The following is a 17,284-nucleotide window of genomic DNA, read 5'->3' on the forward strand; positions in this document are numbered from 1 at the left end:
GCTCTGGAGCTTTGAGTTGGTGAAGAGAATGGTACTTTCATTGGGTGATTCAAGGATGACATATAATGCCAGTTTTCTGATATATACAAAAGCTCCTGCTGCAGTTAAAAGTGCTTGTTTTGAACTGAGATTTTGAATTTGAAATAATAATTGCATTTATTCTTAGTATGGTTTCTAACGCCTGACTGTTTTGTTTTCTAAGGAGTTTTTTTGAATTGCTGCTGTTCTTTGGGAAGGATGAATTCTATGAAGATCCTTTAAAAGATATATTAGGTTCAATACAGGTAATTTCCCATTTTATGCATTTGGGAAACATTAGTGGTGATTGTTGCCAGTATCTGTGGCACTGTGTGTCAGGCATCCAAACATAAGCTCTACTTTGGAAGAATTAAACATTATATTGTTAAACCTTTTATGGTTGTATCTGGGGAGGAGAGTAAATGGCAGCATCTGTGGTCAGCAGCTGGTTTCCAGGAGAAAAAAATGGTCCAAACTAGAGCAAAAGTGGATGTTTGTCTGACTTCAGAACCTGCACTTTGGGGCCCCAAGGGCCACATGCTGCATATGGGCAGCTCTTTATTTATAAAAGACTTCAGTTGGTTAAAGTTGCTTAAATACTTTCTTTTCAGGAAAGTCAGAACCTCTTGAGCAGATACGGAAGTGTTTACTTGGAGCTAGTGACTCGAATTATCAGAGACGGAGGGCCTTGGGAGGATCCTGTGTTACAAGATGTTCTTAAAGGAAAGCCAGTTTCTCAGGAGATAGGTACGAACCTTTTGCCATCAATATTGTAATACTTGCATATGATTTCCTATAGACACGTTTGCACATTGAGGAGTTTATCTACCACTGGCTTTAGCATAGAAAGAGCAATGTAGAATCAGTGTTTAGTATTGTATTTATGTAAGGAATTTCTATCCCACTCTTCAGTTGCAATAATTTATGCCCTCCTCTTTTGTGGGATTTGGGGCACAGTTTGTGGCATTCCTAGCCTGCCACAAACTACAAACTTTTTTTCTTTTTCAGTTGCATAATGACTCAGATTAACACTGTCATTGAATATTTGCTATTACAGTTTTCATTAAGCAGTCAGAGGAACTAGATTGTGGAACTCTTCTATTGAAAACTTGAGTGCTGTTTTTTGTCAGTAGAAATTTGCTAGCTCACGAAGTTATTAGTATACAAACCATTGACTTGGTATTGACCTCATTTTTATTCGTTCTGATTTAAAAGAACAAATATTCCATCTATTTAATTTGACAAATCTCCTTTCTAAAATGTATTTTAGTTTAAACTAAACTAAATGTGTCATACAGCATTTTTTTAACAATCTAATTATTTGTCTTCTTGTTTTGCCAGTAAACAAATATTTAAGCTCTGAAAACCCACTGTTCTTTGAATTACGTGCCAGATACCTTATTGCCTGTGAGCGCATCCCAGAGGCAATGGCTCTTATCAAAGCTTGTATGAATCATCCTGATATTAGCAAAGATCTTTACTTCCATCAAGCGTATTTCACATGTCTTTATATGTCATCGGAGAAAGACCAGCTGTTTCAAGAGGTATTGTTTTGTCTTTGCCTACAATAATAATAATAATAGTCATAATAATCACCTCTACAGGTAAATATAACCATAAAAGCATATATTAAAACAATATAGCTTTAATCTGTGAATTAATTGAGGAACGTCCACATTATTGTGTTTTTTTAAAGACGCTTCATTTAGTAAATAGTGCAGCTGGGTACAGCAGAAGTTCACAACTTCTGCAGGTCCAGCTTCTCCCCACATCACTTCTGTTTCTGCTTTCTGCTGAAATATGGCAGCAGAGATAGAGAAGATCCACAGCGACATCCAGAATTAGTGATGTCTGAAAAGCTGTTGTCTGCACAAGAATGAATTCCATGAAGTACCTAGCTTGATTGGAAAATTACATCATACTTGATACCACTCCCCCCTTTAAGCTTTTAAACGACTTGAGTAGCTTTTTAAAGCAATTCAATGAAGTAATTTTGGGGGCTGAACAAAGATAGACAGAGACAGGGTCCTCTGTATCCACAGGTTCTGCATCCATAGGTTCTGCATCCATGGCTTCAACCAACAGCTCAAAATTATTCTGGAAAAATATTCCAATAATCAAGCGTTAATTTTGTTGCACCCTGAACTCTACACCTGCTGTAATCTCCTTCCATTTCACAGATCCATAGAGTTATTTATCATTCTATATAAGTAGTGCGATTTTACTACACTATTGTATATAATGGGACTTGAATATTCAGTTTTCAGTATCTGTGGGGGTATCACAGTGGGTAACAAAGGATAACTATATTTTGTAAAAATATCAGTTTCTAGTCAGTCCTCCACATTTACTGAGGTTGGGAATACAAGTTCCTCAGGAAAATGAAAAACCAACAATAAAGGAATTGCAATTGTTTTTACCTGAGAGAACATATCTCTAGGAATGTCTAGGTCTTCCAGTACACAACTGTATGGTCATCTTGGGTGGAAGCTGGCCATGGAATCATATTGGAAGACCTAGAGATTTCTAGAGATAAACATTTAGCGGTGTTCTCTCTAGAAATCTCTGGATCCTCTAGCATGATAGGAGGAAATTGAGGAAATTCAAATTGTCACATTGAAGGACTTAGATTCCTAGAAAGAAGTGTTTTAATCAAATCCATTAATAATCAAATTCACAGAAGTTAAAACTGCAAAATTAGGAGGGACACCTGTATTTCAAGTTGATAGCTTCTGTTACATGTGAATGTTTAGCACAAATCTCTTATCTATGGAATGCATTTGTGCTACATTTTACTGAAATTAGGTTTTACATTGCCAAAATGTAAAGATCACATCGTTTGTTTGGAATAATTTCCATTTTACCTGCCATTGCCAATATCTACAGCACAGTTTCCTTTCTCCTTCAGAAGAAATTTGGTCTTTATATTTTCCAATGAAAACCCTATAACACCAGCCCAATATTTCAGTTATTGTTAAATGTTTAACTTTTCTATATTCATTTTGATTGCATAGCACTTGCTGCGGACCGATTGCAAGGATGGGATTGAAATCATCAGCAACATTGCAAAAGAAGGGAAGACTGCCTTAGCTTTATATCTTTGTGAATTGCTTCTTATTCCACAGCTCAAAAAAGGAGAGATGTATTGCATCTGGTAAACACTCTTTTTTAGTGATATAGTAAAGTTTTCAGGTTCATATTGCTTCAAAGGGCTAGCAGATAGACACTTTAGTTTAATAATTAAATAAGTTAAGTGTTATGATTGAGCCTCGTGGCTCTGTTTCTGACAGGCGTGGGCGTAAGACTCCTCGAGAGTCGGATACTCTCGAGGAGCGAGAGAGAAAAAGACTGCGAGACATATTTGCAGCACCCTCTGACGAAGAGTCTTTCGAAGGGTTCACGGAGAGAATGGAGGAAGGGCTGGTTAGCTCAGAGGAGGATGAGATGGATTGGACTCGGGTAAGGGAGGAATTGGGGGCCACTGGCCATGATGGGGCAGAAGATGAATGGGGACCTTCAGGATTAGACCCATGGCGTAGCTGGAGGGATGGGACGGGATCCACAGCTGGAGATGCTGTTGGGCGTAGTCAGAGGTGTTCCAGCTCTGACGAGGAAAGTGATGAGGAAACGCCCGGGTTAAGGAGGGCAGCTGACAGTGATGAAGATTTGTAACTGGCATAAAATGGGGCTTGGGAGCAATTGCAAATTGCGTCGGGCAAGGTAATCTGGGCAAACGCTTGGGATTCGTGTGTGTGTGTGGGACGCTTCCCTGAAGACTTGTGTACTTTCCTGTGCTGAGACGTAAGTTGATTGGAATCCAGGGTCAGACGGCGGGAGGGATTGTGTGGGCATTTGTTTGTGCAAACCTGTGCTTACTCTTATTAGCTTGACCTTCCGTCGTCTTCTTGACGGACGCCATCTCCTGCTTTGAGAACTCGGACTGAACTGACCACGGCTTGTCTTCCCCTCTTCTTGGACTTGGAAAAACTACAAACGTCTGCTTCTGGCTTTGATCTACGGAACGGAACTGGTCTACTCTACTGCTAAAATCCCTGGCTGATTGTTCGTGTTGGAATCCTGTCTGCTGTGTGTGTGTGTGGGAGCGACGCAAGTTACTCTAAACACAGTGTTGGCAGCAGAGAGGAATCTGCTGCCAATTAGTTGCATTCTTTATCTTTTGTTCCTTGGCTTTCGTTTTGTTTATACCCAGGCTGAAGAAAGCAGTTTGTTTTTACCCGGATTAAACTCCGGTTTAATCCGGTTTATCTTTTGAACATTTACTTTTGCCCCTTTTTTGCTCCTAAAGGCAAAAATTGCCTGGCCCTTGTGTTTTACGGGCGTTTTTGAGTTCTGTAATCTAATAAACTCTGTTACTTTGAATCTTGTGGCGTTCTGTCCTTGACAGATTGCCCGACGCCCATAAAAGGTTTATTGCAGCAATAAACCCGTCAGGAAGACGATGGATGAGTTAAGGGTCAAATTAGACCAATTGCAAACGGCTTTTACCGTTAGCCAAACCGCTCATGCCGTGAAAGGACATGTTTTGACTCCTGAACGCTTTGACGGAACCAGGTGCAAGTTGCCAACCTTTTTGGCACAAGTGGAGCTTTATTTTTCTCAGCTCAGTGCTCATGCTTATCCTACAGACACTAGCAAAGTGGCCTTTATTTTGAGTTTGTTGACCGGTCCCGCAGGACAATGGGCCACTAATTTAATTTTGGGAAATGACCCAGTCAAGGACAATTTGAATAATTTCAAAAAGTTGTTAACTGATACTTTTGGGGATCCTCTCCGCACGGAGAACGCTGGGTGGGCTCTGTATCGGTTGAAACAGGGAAAGGGGACTGTTTTGGATTACTTAAATAAGTTTAACCTGTATCGCCACCAGCTGGATTGGGGGGAAAATGCATTCATGCTTTTATTTACTGCCGGGTTAAGTGATATGCTCCAGGATGAATTAGCACGCTTGGAGCCGGCTGAAAGCTGGGACGCCTTAGTAGCTAAGGTGCTGCGTTTAGACGCAAGGTTCGAGGCTCGTAAACATTCAAAAGCAATGTGTGCGCCACCCATGCATGTAACCAGGGCACCTGTGGTGATGGGGGAAGAGCCCATGGAGCTTGGGGTCTTTAAGAAGCTGTCTACAGAGGAAAAGAGCCGTAGGAGGCAGCTGGGCTTGTGTTTGTACTGTGGGAATGCTGGGCATTTTGCCAAAAATTGTAATGTGAAACCTTCCCAGCTTTCGGGAAAAGGCCAGCCCTAGTGCGACGTGAGTCCAACGCACTAGGGCTCCTCAAGCAGTCAACTGAGGGGAGGAAGCATGTTTTCGTACCTATTACATTATCTGTTGGGGGAAGGGAACTTGTTTCTACTTTGGCACTGCTGGACTCAGGGGCCACGGTCTCTTATGTAGATATTGAGTTTGCTAAGAAGCATGGCATTCCTAAGGTGCGCAAGGCATGCGACGTGTGGGTGGAAGGAGCAGATGGGAGACTGCTGGAGACTGGGGTGGTTAACCAGGAAACCTCAGCAGTAACGTGGGAGGTGCAGGGAGTAACGGGAACGTTTGTGTGGGATATTACGAGCTTGCCTAGATATGATGTGATCCTGGGGATGGATTGGCTAGCTGTAGTAAACCCACAAGTAGATTGGGCAACACGTAAAGTGATCTTAAAGAGGCAGGACTGTTGCACTTTAAATGTTACTCATTCTGATATGGAGGGAGTGCCTGCTGAGTATGGGGAGTTCTCTGATGTATTTTGTAAAAGAGAAGCGGACAAATTACCACCGCACAGGCCATATGATTGCGCCATCAAGTTGGCAGAAGGTGCGAAACTGCCAGCAGGAAGGCTGTATGCCTTGACTGTACCGGAAAGGCAAGCTTTGCGGGAGTTTCTAGATGAAAATTTAGCCAAGGGGTTTATTCGCCCATCTAGTTCTCCAACTGCGGCACCAGTATTCTTTGTAGCCAAAAAGACTGGGGAACTTAGGCTGGTCTGCGACTATCGGATCCTAAACAAATACACCATTCGGGATAGGTACCCGCTCCCTTTAATCTCGGAACTGTTATCCAGGGTGCAAGGGGCTAAAGTCTTTACCAAGCTTGACCTGCGGGGGGCCTATAACTTAATCCGTATACGGGAAGGGGATGAATGGAAGACGGCATTTAACACGTGTTTCGGATGCCACGAGTTCCGAGTCATGCCTTTTGGGCTTTGTAATGCTCCTGCGGTCTTCCAGAGGTTCATGAACGATGTGTTCAGGGACCTAATTGACCAATTTTTAGTGATTTATTTGGATGATATCTTGATTTTTTCTAAGGACGAGAAAGAACATCGTCAACATGTCAAGCAGGTTCTGCACCGACTGCGGGCTAATGGGCTTTTCGCCAAGGCTTCCAAGTGCGTCTTTCATGTGCCTGAAGTGGAGTTCCTAGGTCATGTAGTGTCAGGTAGGGAACTTAAAATGGACCCACATAAGGTTGACGCCGTCAACTCATGGCAGGAGCTGAAGACTAAGAAGGATGTACAAAGGTTCTTAGGTTTCGCTAATTACTACCGGGAGTTTATTCCGAATTTTGCAAAGCTCACGGTACCTTTGACGCAGCTTCTGCGCAAGAAACAGCCATTTGTGTGGGGGCGGGAAGCTCACGAGGCATTTCTACAACTTAAGTCTAGTTTTCAATCGGACAACATACTAACCCATCCTGATGTTGACAAACCGTTCGTGGTAGAAGCGGACGCTTCTAGCTACGCGTTGGGGGCTGTATTGTCTCAGAAGGATTCCTCAGGGACCTTGCGTCCCTGTGGATTTTACTCGCGGCAACTAACACCCTTCGAGCAGAACTATACCATATGGGAGAAGGAGTTGTTGGCGATTAAGGTGGCGTTTGAGGTGTGGCGGCACTGGCTTGAAGGGGCACGGCACCAGATCGTGGTCAGGTCTGATCATAAGAACTTAGAGCACTTGCAAACAGCAAAGAAGTTAAACCAGCGTCAAATCCGCTGGGCTTTGTTTTTCTCCAGGTTTAACTTCAAGGTGCAGTTCGTGGAGGGGAAGGCAAACTTGCGGGCCGATGCTTTATCCCGCAAGCCAGAATTTAAGACCAATGAGCAGGTAGTATGTCAGACCATCTTGCCTACTGCCTCGCTGTGTGTTGTAGATAATGAGCTCGGGTTACATGACCAGATCCTTGAGGCTCAGAAAGATGATGTGTGGACTCAGGAGCAACTGATGTTGCTCTCAGCAGGTAACCGTACCATACTGCCGCATCTCCAAGATCAAGACGGGGTATTGGTGCGTAGGGGGCAGGTTTACGTACCAGTGGGGGCCCTCAGGTTGGAGGTGATTAGAGCCCACCATGACGAACCCATGGCTGGGCACTTTGGCAGGTTCAAGACCGTACAGCTTATCACCAGGAGCTACTGGTGGCCAAAGATGCGGCAAGACATTCTGCGCTTTTGTGACAGCTGCGCCGTTTGCCAGCAAAGTAAGACGCCTGTTGGGCGCCCTAGAGGGTTGTTGTCGTCTTTACCTGTTCCGGAGAGGCCATGGCAAATCATTTCCATGGATTTCATTTCAGATTTGCCTAAGTCTGGGGGTTATACTTGTATTTGGGTGGTGGTGGATTTATTTAGTAAACTGGCTCATTTTATTCCTTGTTCAACCATTCCGGCGGCCCCTACGTTGGCCTTACTATTTACAAAGCACATCTATCGCTTGCACGGAGCACCCGAGGTGATTATTTCCGATAGGGCTCCGCAATTTGTGTCACGCTTTTGGAAACACTTCCATGAGTGCTTGGGGACTAAGTTAAACGTGTCGTCCGCCTTCCATCCGCAAACGGATGGACAGTCGGAACGGGTTAATGGGCTCTTAGAGCAGTATTTGCGTTGTTTTTGTTTAGATCAACCCACGGCTTGGGTGAAGTGGTTACCGGTGGCGGAATTTGCTTACAACAATGCGGTGCACACGTCTAGTCAGCATACGCCGTTTGAGCTTACTTATGGCTTTCACCCACGGGGAGGTGTGGCGCCGTCGACCAATGTGGTCTCTTCGGACCCTGTGTACCGCTCTACGGAAATGGCTGCATTGCATGATGTTGCCCGTCGCTTACTGTTGGAAGCTAAGGCAACGCAGAAGACTCAGGCTGACCGCCACAGGCAGGCAGGGGAGGAGTTGGAAGAAGGGGATTTGGTGTGGTTATCTTCCAAACATATTAAACAGGCTGGGGGAAAGTTTGCGCCTCGGTATTTGGGTCCCTTTCCTATCGTTAAAAAGATTTCTTCTGTTGCGTTTCGTTTGCGTTTACCGTCTAGTTTAAAGGTCCATCCAGTCTTTCATCGTTCGCTGTTGAAACTTGATACCTCTAGTCGTCGTGGTGCTATAGCGGAGGGTATCACTGCCACTTCTCCGCCATCGGGGGAGGAGGCCTTTGTGAGAGGGGATAGTGTTATGATTGAGCCTCGTGGCTCTGTTTCTGACAGGCGTGGGCGTAAGACTCCTCGAGAGTCGGATACTCTCGAGGAGCGAGAGAGAAAAAGACTGCGAGACATATTTGCAGCACCCTCTGACGAAGAGTCTTTCGAAGGGTTCACGGAGAGAATGGAGGAAGGGCTGGTTAGCTCAGAGGAGGATGAGATGGATTGGACTCGGGTAAGGGAGGAATTGGGGGCCACTGGCCATGATGGGGCAGAAGATGAATGGGGACCTTCAGGATTAGACCCATGGCGTAGCTGGAGGGATGGGACGGGATCCACAGCTGGAGATGCTGTTGGGCGTAGTCAGAGGTGTTCCAGCTCTGACGAGGAAAGTGATGAGGAAACGCCCGGGTTAAGGAGGGCAGCTGACAGTGATGAAGATTTGTAACTGGCATAAAATGGGGCTTGGGAGCAATTGCAAATTGCGTCGGGCAAGGTAATCTGGGCAAACGCTTGGGATTCGTGTGTGTGTGTGGGACGCTTCCCTGAAGACTTGTGTACTTTCCTGTGCTGAGACGTAAGTTGATTGGAATCCAGGGTCAGACGGCGGGAGGGATTGTGTGGGCATTTGTTTGTGCAAACCTGTGCTTACTCTTATTAGCTTGACCTTCCGTCGTCTTCTTGACGGACGCCATCTCCTGCTTTGAGAACTCGGACTGAACTGACCACGGCTTGTCTTCCCCTCTTCTTGGACTTGGAAAAACTACAAACGTCTGCTTCTGGCTTTGATCTACGGAACGGAACTGGTCTACTCTACTGCTAAAATCCCTGGCTGATTGTTCGTGTTGGAATCCTGTCTGCTGTGTGTGTGTGTGGGAGCGACGCAAGTTACTCTAAACACAGTGTTGGCAGCAGAGAGGAATCTGCTGCCAATTAGTTGCATTCTTTATCTTTTGTTCCTTGGCTTTCGTTTTGTTTATACCCAGGCTGAAGAAAGCAGTTTGTTTTTACCCGGATTAAACTCCGGTTTAATCCGGTTTATCTTTTGAACATTTACTTTTGCCCCTTTTTTGCTCCTAAAGGCAAAAATTGCCTGGCCCTTGTGTTTTACGGGCGTTTTTGAGTTCTGTAATCTAATAAACTCTGTTACTTTGAATCTTGTGGCGTTCTGTCCTTGACATTAAGCTTCCATCTTTTGACCAGTGAATAATGTATTTGCTTTTACAGATCGATGTCTGTTTGAAGATTCTCTACAAATACTGGAGCCATGCATTTTCACTAATTACAAAATACATGGCTTCTTTGTACTAGTAAAAGTCATAAACTGGAAAAATTGAGGATAGTTTTATTTATTTATTATTCAAACTTACATGCTGCCACTCCCCTAGGGCTCCAGGCGGCTTACAAGAACAGGCTAAAATCTAACAATTTAAAAACATCTTAAAACAATAGTTGCCATTTTCTAAAATTAATTACGTATATTTTAATGACCAAATCACATTTGATGGATGACTTTGAAGTTGTTTAGTTAGAAGATCTAACTTTTGAGAAGTGTATGACAAATTAATTGATAGATTTTTACATTGCTTTTAAGTGTATAAAATCTGTGATTTTATAAACAACTCTCAGAATAAAATGTTTTTATTTGAGGAAAGCCATTACCTTTGTTTCTAAAGTATGTTTAGCAGTGAGTTAGGCTCATTTCTGCCCAGAAAATGGCATGGAATACTTAGACCCATCTAGATGTGCTGTTTTTATTTGTTCCAAATGTCTATACTTAATAGTAAAATGTAGAGAAATAGAATACCGGCATGTTTATTCAAGTCAGTTTTACAATACTGAAATATACATAATATAATGTATTTTGTGTTGCAATAGTGTTCACTCTTCACATAAATACAGCCTGCTTTCAGACATACTGTTTCAAGCTTCATATTAATAATCAACTTGATGTTTTATAGGGAATTGATCTTTATTTGGAGCAAACTGCAGCTTAAATCCAATCCATCGAAGCAAGTATTTGTAGATCAGTGCTACCATCGTCTGAGGATGGCAACAAATATAAGAGTTATTTTTCCTTTCATGAAAGTCATTAGGGATGAGGTAAGTAGTGGTGTTCCGTTTCCATTTTACACTGCTTAACTATACTGCTTCTGCAATTTACTACTGTTAGAGCAGTGGTTCTCAACCTCTGGGTCCCCTGATGTCTTGGCCTTCAACTCCCAAAAATCCTAACAACTGGTAAACTGGCTGGGATTTCTAGGAGTTATAGGCCAAAATACCTGGGACTCATAGGTTGGGAACCACTGTGTTAGAGGATACAAATGTGCAATAAAACACTGAATTAAAATACCAGTGTGCTGGTATTTGACTGAAATGTTTTAAAAGTAATTTATCCCTCACTTCACATCCTAATGGTTGTTTTACTTATAAGCATCATTATAGGTAGCTTCTTTCCTCAGTCTTATAATCTAGAAAAGACTTTATTCCTGGGATAGGATCCATGTGTACTTGTTTGTTGTATCCATGAAATAGGTAATGAATAAAAGCATTATATAATAGCTTATTCCTTATTTGAATGTGTTATTGTGTAGGCAACCCTCAAGTGCTTAAACCGTCTTTGAATGTACATTTCACAGTGAAGAATAGATAGATACAGCTATTTGTTGATTAGTCCACTGACTATATCAACAATAAAAGACAAAAACAAAAATACGCGGATGAATTGACACTAAACACTATGCTAGAATTAAAATAAATTAAAACACGATAAAACTTGATTAATACATTTGGTAAAATGGGATTAAATTACAAGATGAAAGCAAGGGGAATAGAGTGACAATGGAGGAGATCCGCTTCTCTTTCCTTAAAACCAACTCAGTTGATTCTTAAACTATATCGGCAGAAAATATGGCATATCTTTCTTTTCCTTAGGTTGGCAAGGACGGCCTGCAGATTTGCGTAGAAATTTGTGGAAGCGCTCTCCAGCTCGATCTCCGCAACGACCCCAAAATGAAGTGCTTGATATATAAAACCATTGCTCACTTTTTGCCAAACGACTTGGAGATTGTCCGGATATGTGCTCTTTCTGTTTTTTTCCTTGAGCGCACCTTGGAATCATATAGCACTGTCGAACGATTATACAAACGTGCAGACGAAGAATACAGTGAACAAAGCAGTTCTGTTCAGAATCGTGTACGTTTTGAGTTGCTTCCTATTTTGAAAAAGGGCTTGTTTTTTGACCCAGAGTTTTGGAATTTCTTGATGATCAAGCAGAACTGTTTAACGCTGCTAAAGGAGAAAGCATCGGTTGAGTTGAATGAAAGTACTGGAAATGCACCAAAGACTCGCCGAGCATCACCGAGAGGTGATCATGCCGGTGTAGCTGATGTGAACAATGGAGAAATGGGCCACGAGGATCCTTGTGGAGTACAACATAAATGTCACGGTGATTCAAAGAAGAATAATCTCATCCTTGGTTCATCTAAAATGGATCACAATGTGCCCAGGCACCGCTGTGTGCTATGTAATAAGGAATTTCTTGGCGGCCATATTGTGAGGCATGCTCAGGCTCATCAAAAAAAGGGAGGTTTTTCATGTGTCATGTGTCGCAGGAGGTTCCGGCAAAAAGGAGCAATGCTTAAGCACTTGAGAAATCACATCAAGAAGCTGACGAGGCATCAACTTGCAGAACCTTGTCAGGATCAGGAAAACGCTGATGGAATGGAAATGAACTCTTCTGATGCAGAGGTTTCTCCTGAAAATGGGGCTTTAGATACCTCTGAAGAAAACACTGTACAAGCAGAGAATCCATCTATTTCGGATCAGGAGATGCAGAATTCAGAACTTACACTGGATGTATCCGAAAGCGACGTGAGTTACCTGGATAATGCTGTTGAAAACTGCAATTGTGATACCTGTTCAAATACTCCTGATCCCGAAACTATGAAAGGATTGCCAGAAAGTGACAGCATCGCAAACCAAGATTTCCCCGTACTCCCTAAAGTAAATGGCGCATTGTGCTCTCAGAATGATTTGGACATGATGGACCAAGAAGGCAACTTCAAGTGTCCTGGGAATGGATGCATTCGGGTTTTCAAGAAGATCCGTTTTTTGAACAAACATGCAAGAAAAGCGCATCCCACCGACCTGAAAGTGCAAGAGCACATACTGAAGTGGAATAAGGGGAAATGTCGGTTTTGTCAGAGAAAATTCTCAGATTCTCAGCATTTTATTGATCATCTAAAACAACACGTTTATCCAAATGTATACTATTGTTTACATTTTAACTGTAATCTGAGATTTAAGCTGTCCACGGAGCTTGCTGAGCATATTAAAAGCCACAGTGAATTTAAAGCTCAGTGCAACTTTGCAGAGTGTGGTAAGCTTTTTGATGATGTCTCGTTGTTATACGAACACGAGGCTCAACATTATTCAGATAAAATCAGTGAAAATCATTCTGAAGAAATCCATGAAAATCATTCTTCAGATACAGTTTCAGAACCCCATTCTAGCATCCCAGAACAAGGAAGTAGTAGTAGTAGTAGTAGTAGTAGTAGTAGTAATGAAAATCACATTCTGATAGACTTAACAGTCCCAACTTGGAAAGCAAGGAAAGATTCCACAGAACCAAAGACTTACATCCAGAGCGAGAAAAAGACTCACGCTTTAATTCAGAATGGGAATGAAAGTGTATGTGATGGTCCTGCTACAGTTGTAAACTTGATAGACCAAATTATACCTGAAGCAGAGCCCCATTTGGAGAACTGCACAACTGGTGACCAGTTACTCAATGGGCATGGTGAACTGGAGCCGGCTACTTCAACTTCTCTGGATGCTGATTTGGAAAAAGTGACTGACGACACAAGGACAGAAAATGGATCCGTTGCCCCTGATTTGCAGAACTGCAATGATTTGCAGCTGAACAGTGTTGCTACAGTTTCTCAGTCACCTTCGAAACCAAATCAGATCATGGAAAACACTTCATACGGCTTAATTTTGACAAAACCTTACGTTAGACCATTGCCTCCAAGTTATCTTGATGAACGATACATTAGCATGCCAAAACGAAGAAAAATGTTGACTGAGAAAGTAGATGTCCGCTCAGAGCATGATAAAACTGCCATCAAATCAGAGAGATTTCGATGCAAACAATGCCTGACCACCTACTGTAACTCAGAAGCACTTCAGCTTCACCTTGCACAAAAGAAGTGTCGGACACTCTTTGGATTCGATTCAGATGATGAAAGTAAGTTTTATGATATTACCAGACTTGTATACATTCTAAAAGTAATATTAGATGAGGTCTCCCAAACGAATATCAGAAAGGCTTAAAAAGGAATGCAATACCTGCATTTAAGGAGAAACAAATCTAGGAGAATTAGGTGGAAAAACACAATAGAATCCTAATTATGTGGAATTTTTTTACTGCATAGTATTTAATACTCATTTTCCCCAGTGTTTTATTTTGCTCCATGCTAAACAATATTCAACCTCCTCACTCCCTCTCCAGTTGTCCCACTAATTATGTGGGATTTTAATGAGTTGTTTGTGGGTTTACTTTAGGAATCACAATTGCGGCTTAGCAACACACTTTTGTTGATCTTATTAGAGCTTTTTGATAATTTGGCAGCATTGGCCTTAAAAATTTATGAGCAGTTATGTGCCATTGGTTCCATTCTTTCATGAAGGTTCCAGAGAAGAATGAGTTAGTTTACCATCTTCTCTTTTGGATATTTTGCATGGAGGATCCAAAGGAGCCTGTTGTTATTTTGGCATTTGCTTGAGAGAAGCTGTAGTGGTAACTTGACTGCCTTGATAACCTTGATATTCAGGGGTAGCAGTGTTGGCTGTGTAGCAAAAAAAAAAAAAACCCCAAAATTACAAAAGAACCATAATTTAATTGTCCAACCAAAAGACACAAAATACATCATGCATTCCTTGGAACCTTTCCAGACTTCTTCCTCTGACAAAATATGTTAAAGATCATACGGGAGAAGAAAAGAGATGATGTTATACTCACAGGCCTACATTTTGTCTCAGATGTTACTTCTGTTGACAATTTAGATGATCTAGAGCTGGCACGGGCAAACTTGTGCCCTCCAGGTGTTTTGAACTTCAACTTCTACAATTCCTAACAGCCGGTAGGCTGTTAGGAATTGTGGGAGTTGAAGTCCAAAATACCTGGAGGGCACAAGTTTGCCTATGCCTGCTCTGCCAGCTTGTACTGCAACTGAGAGGTTAGAACCACTTTCCACAAACTTCATTTACACAATGTACTAACTGTTACTCAGTCCTTAAATGTGATTTGTCTGTGTGAAGCACAAGGGGATGCTATATTCTTAAAAGATTAGCTGGTGCCTCTTTGAATGTCTGCAAGTGAATCATGTATGATTACAAGTATTATATTAAGATTCTGCCGTCGGTCTGCTTCTGCACTTGAGTTTTTCGATTTCAAGGTGATGGTTTTATTTCCAGAGCCATATTGAGCTGTTGCCGAAAAATCCGACACTTTTGTGGTTTCTCCCAACTTTATGATTCTCTACAGGATAGTAGATTTACTATGGCCAGGGCCGTAGCCAGAAAAAAATTTCGAGAGGGGTTTTGAAAATTTCGGGGGGGGGGGGGTTGAACCCCTAGCACACACCCCTCCCCGCTACAAACCTGTCAATATCTGCTTGAGATAGTGCCTGGAGGGACTCTTAATGTTTTGCATCTCATAGACTTAGCATGGGGATTTGGTTAACCAGTTAAAATTCATGAGTAAACCAGATTTTTTTTATAACTTGAAAAATTTCGGGGGGGGGGTTGAACCCCTAAAACCACCCCCTCGCTACAGGCCTGACTATGGCATACCTTTTTTGTGATTTTTCCATCTCAAGAAAACTAGATTCATGAGAATTTATGCCATAGTAAATTAATAAGGTGCCACAAAACTCTTACTTGTTTTTATAGAGCATTTAGTAGATTGCAGACTATCAAGATTACCTTTTTTTTGGTCTTGTCTCTCTTTACCATTAATTAAAAATGACCTTACTTATAGCTACACAAGAACAAGGTAAACATGTAGTCAGACTGCCTATATGTTTACTTTGTTCTTATGTACCAACATGTATAAAAAGAGGTGAAATCCAGATATGTTCCTGTATCAATGTATCAAATATAGTTAAATGAGCATGGAAAAATAAAAATGAACATATAAGTGTTAGGGATTTTCTGTTGGGTTAGGGAAAACTACCCAAAAACATCAGAGCTTCCAAAATATGCAAAAACACAGGGTACTTATAGTTGAGCATTCAGCTCACAGCAAGCAGTGCGTGAAGTGCCATGTGGCTGTAAAGAATTTAGAGCTTAGGAGGCAAAGATCCAGAGTTCAATAGATACATTCCAATTATCATTCAGGAGATGGGGAAAGGATTTCCCTCAGCCTATTCAAAACTACTCCTCATTGAGGACTGGAGACTTGGGCAGTGTGGGGGTGAACTCCAACAAGTTCATATTTAACTGTTTCAGAAGCTATTATTTGGGTGGGAGTTTGGTTGAATTACTTGAATATGTTTGTGTTTCCTGTGTTATGAACTTCCATTTACAGGCAGTCCCCAAGTTACAAACAAGATAGTCTTGTTCATAAGTCGAATTTGTATATAAATCAGAACTGGTAGATTGTTTAACTGTAACTCCAGATAAATATATATATCTTTTAGCTTTGGGTGGCATAGGGAAGGGTCAGCACCCCTGTGGTGTTTGTTTTGCTCCCTGTGTCCCTGTTCAGAAGATTTCACCTCACTTTGTTTTTGCAATAATTGGATTTTGAAAAATTTTGGAAACAAGGATTGGTGGGAAAGCTTTAGAGGAGACACATTTTCCCTGTAATAATAACTCTTTCAGGAGGATTTTTCTTCCTTCCAAGGGGTAGATTTCACTCAATTCCTGTTGTCTTCCGTTCTTAACTATGAGTTGTCTGTAAGTCAGATGTTTGTATCTTGGGAACTGCCTGTATTTGTCTGTTTAGCCTAAGCATAAAGAAGAAAGGAAACTAATACTTAAACATAGTTTATGTGAATGTTTATTTTAATGTTTCAGAATTGTTAAGTATCTCCATTCCAGGATGGAAAGGCAATCCAGAATACTAACTAACCTCCACCATCTGTTGTTGCAGGTGCCTGATCAAATGTTGTCAGAAGTCTTCTCAGTTTGAGGAGTGCTGTGATGGAACACTACAATATTCTGCATCAGTTTGCTTTTCCCTCGTTGGCCTTAATTTTAAAGAATTCCGAAATTACTAAAGAAAATGATGACCTTGCTCAGGTCAAAGCACACTTGGGTCAGAAATAAATGCTAGTAGGAACTGTGGAGAATTTGAATCCAGAAAAACTGTGTTAAAACCCCCAAAGTACCAGTTATCTAGAAGCCACAAGGCCCACATGAAATCCCACTGAAATAAATGCAGAGTGCAGGAGCAGTACTGAACAATTCTCATGCTGAGTGGTAATTATTTTCCTACAGAGAAATGTCAGTGGTATATGCCCTTTTCCGGCTGTGCAGGTGCAAAAGAAGGCACAAACAATACGAGTCATTTATAATGGCCTTAAACATTTGATGAATTAACTTCTGTGTGTAGAGGTTGCTTATCTGTGCTTTGACATAGCTTGTACTTTGGAGACAGAACAGCCGAATGTAACAAAGTCGGAACTGGAGGTTAAGGCATGTGATAAGGATGGAAGCATGTCTCAATCTGGTATTTCCAAACATAAATAATTAATGTGTTGTCGAAGGCTTTCATGGCCGGAATCACTGTGTTGCTGTGAGTTTTTCGGGCTGTATGGCCATGTTCCAGAAGCATTATCTCC

General features: G+C 41.8%; 1 protein-coding gene across 1 annotated transcript in view; it reads left to right on the forward strand.

Annotated features, from left to right (window-relative positions):
* The window catches only part of znf654 (zinc finger protein 654), a 31,653-nt gene extending 14,744 nt beyond the window's left edge, over nt 1-16,909 (forward strand). Inside the window, exons 3-9 of the mRNA XM_003220742.4 lie at nt 203-284; nt 630-765; nt 1,360-1,562; nt 3,033-3,172; nt 10,397-10,538; nt 11,370-13,683; nt 16,594-16,909. Of these exons, the coding sequence (XP_003220790.2) occupies nt 203-284; nt 630-765; nt 1,360-1,562; nt 3,033-3,172; nt 10,397-10,538; nt 11,370-13,683; nt 16,594-16,601 (3,025 nt within the window). The 3' untranslated portion in view covers nt 16,602-16,909. The remainder of the gene's footprint in view (nt 1-202; nt 285-629; nt 766-1,359; nt 1,563-3,032; nt 3,173-10,396; nt 10,539-11,369; nt 13,684-16,593) is intronic.
* The last annotated feature ends 375 nt before the right edge of the window (nt 16,910-17,284 follow it).

The sequence above is a fragment of the Anolis carolinensis genome, chromosome 5 (genome assembly GCF_035594765.1).
Source record: "Anolis carolinensis isolate JA03-04 chromosome 5, rAnoCar3.1.pri, whole genome shotgun sequence".
Classification (NCBI taxonomy): Eukaryota; Metazoa; Chordata; class Lepidosauria; order Squamata; family Dactyloidae; genus Anolis; species Anolis carolinensis.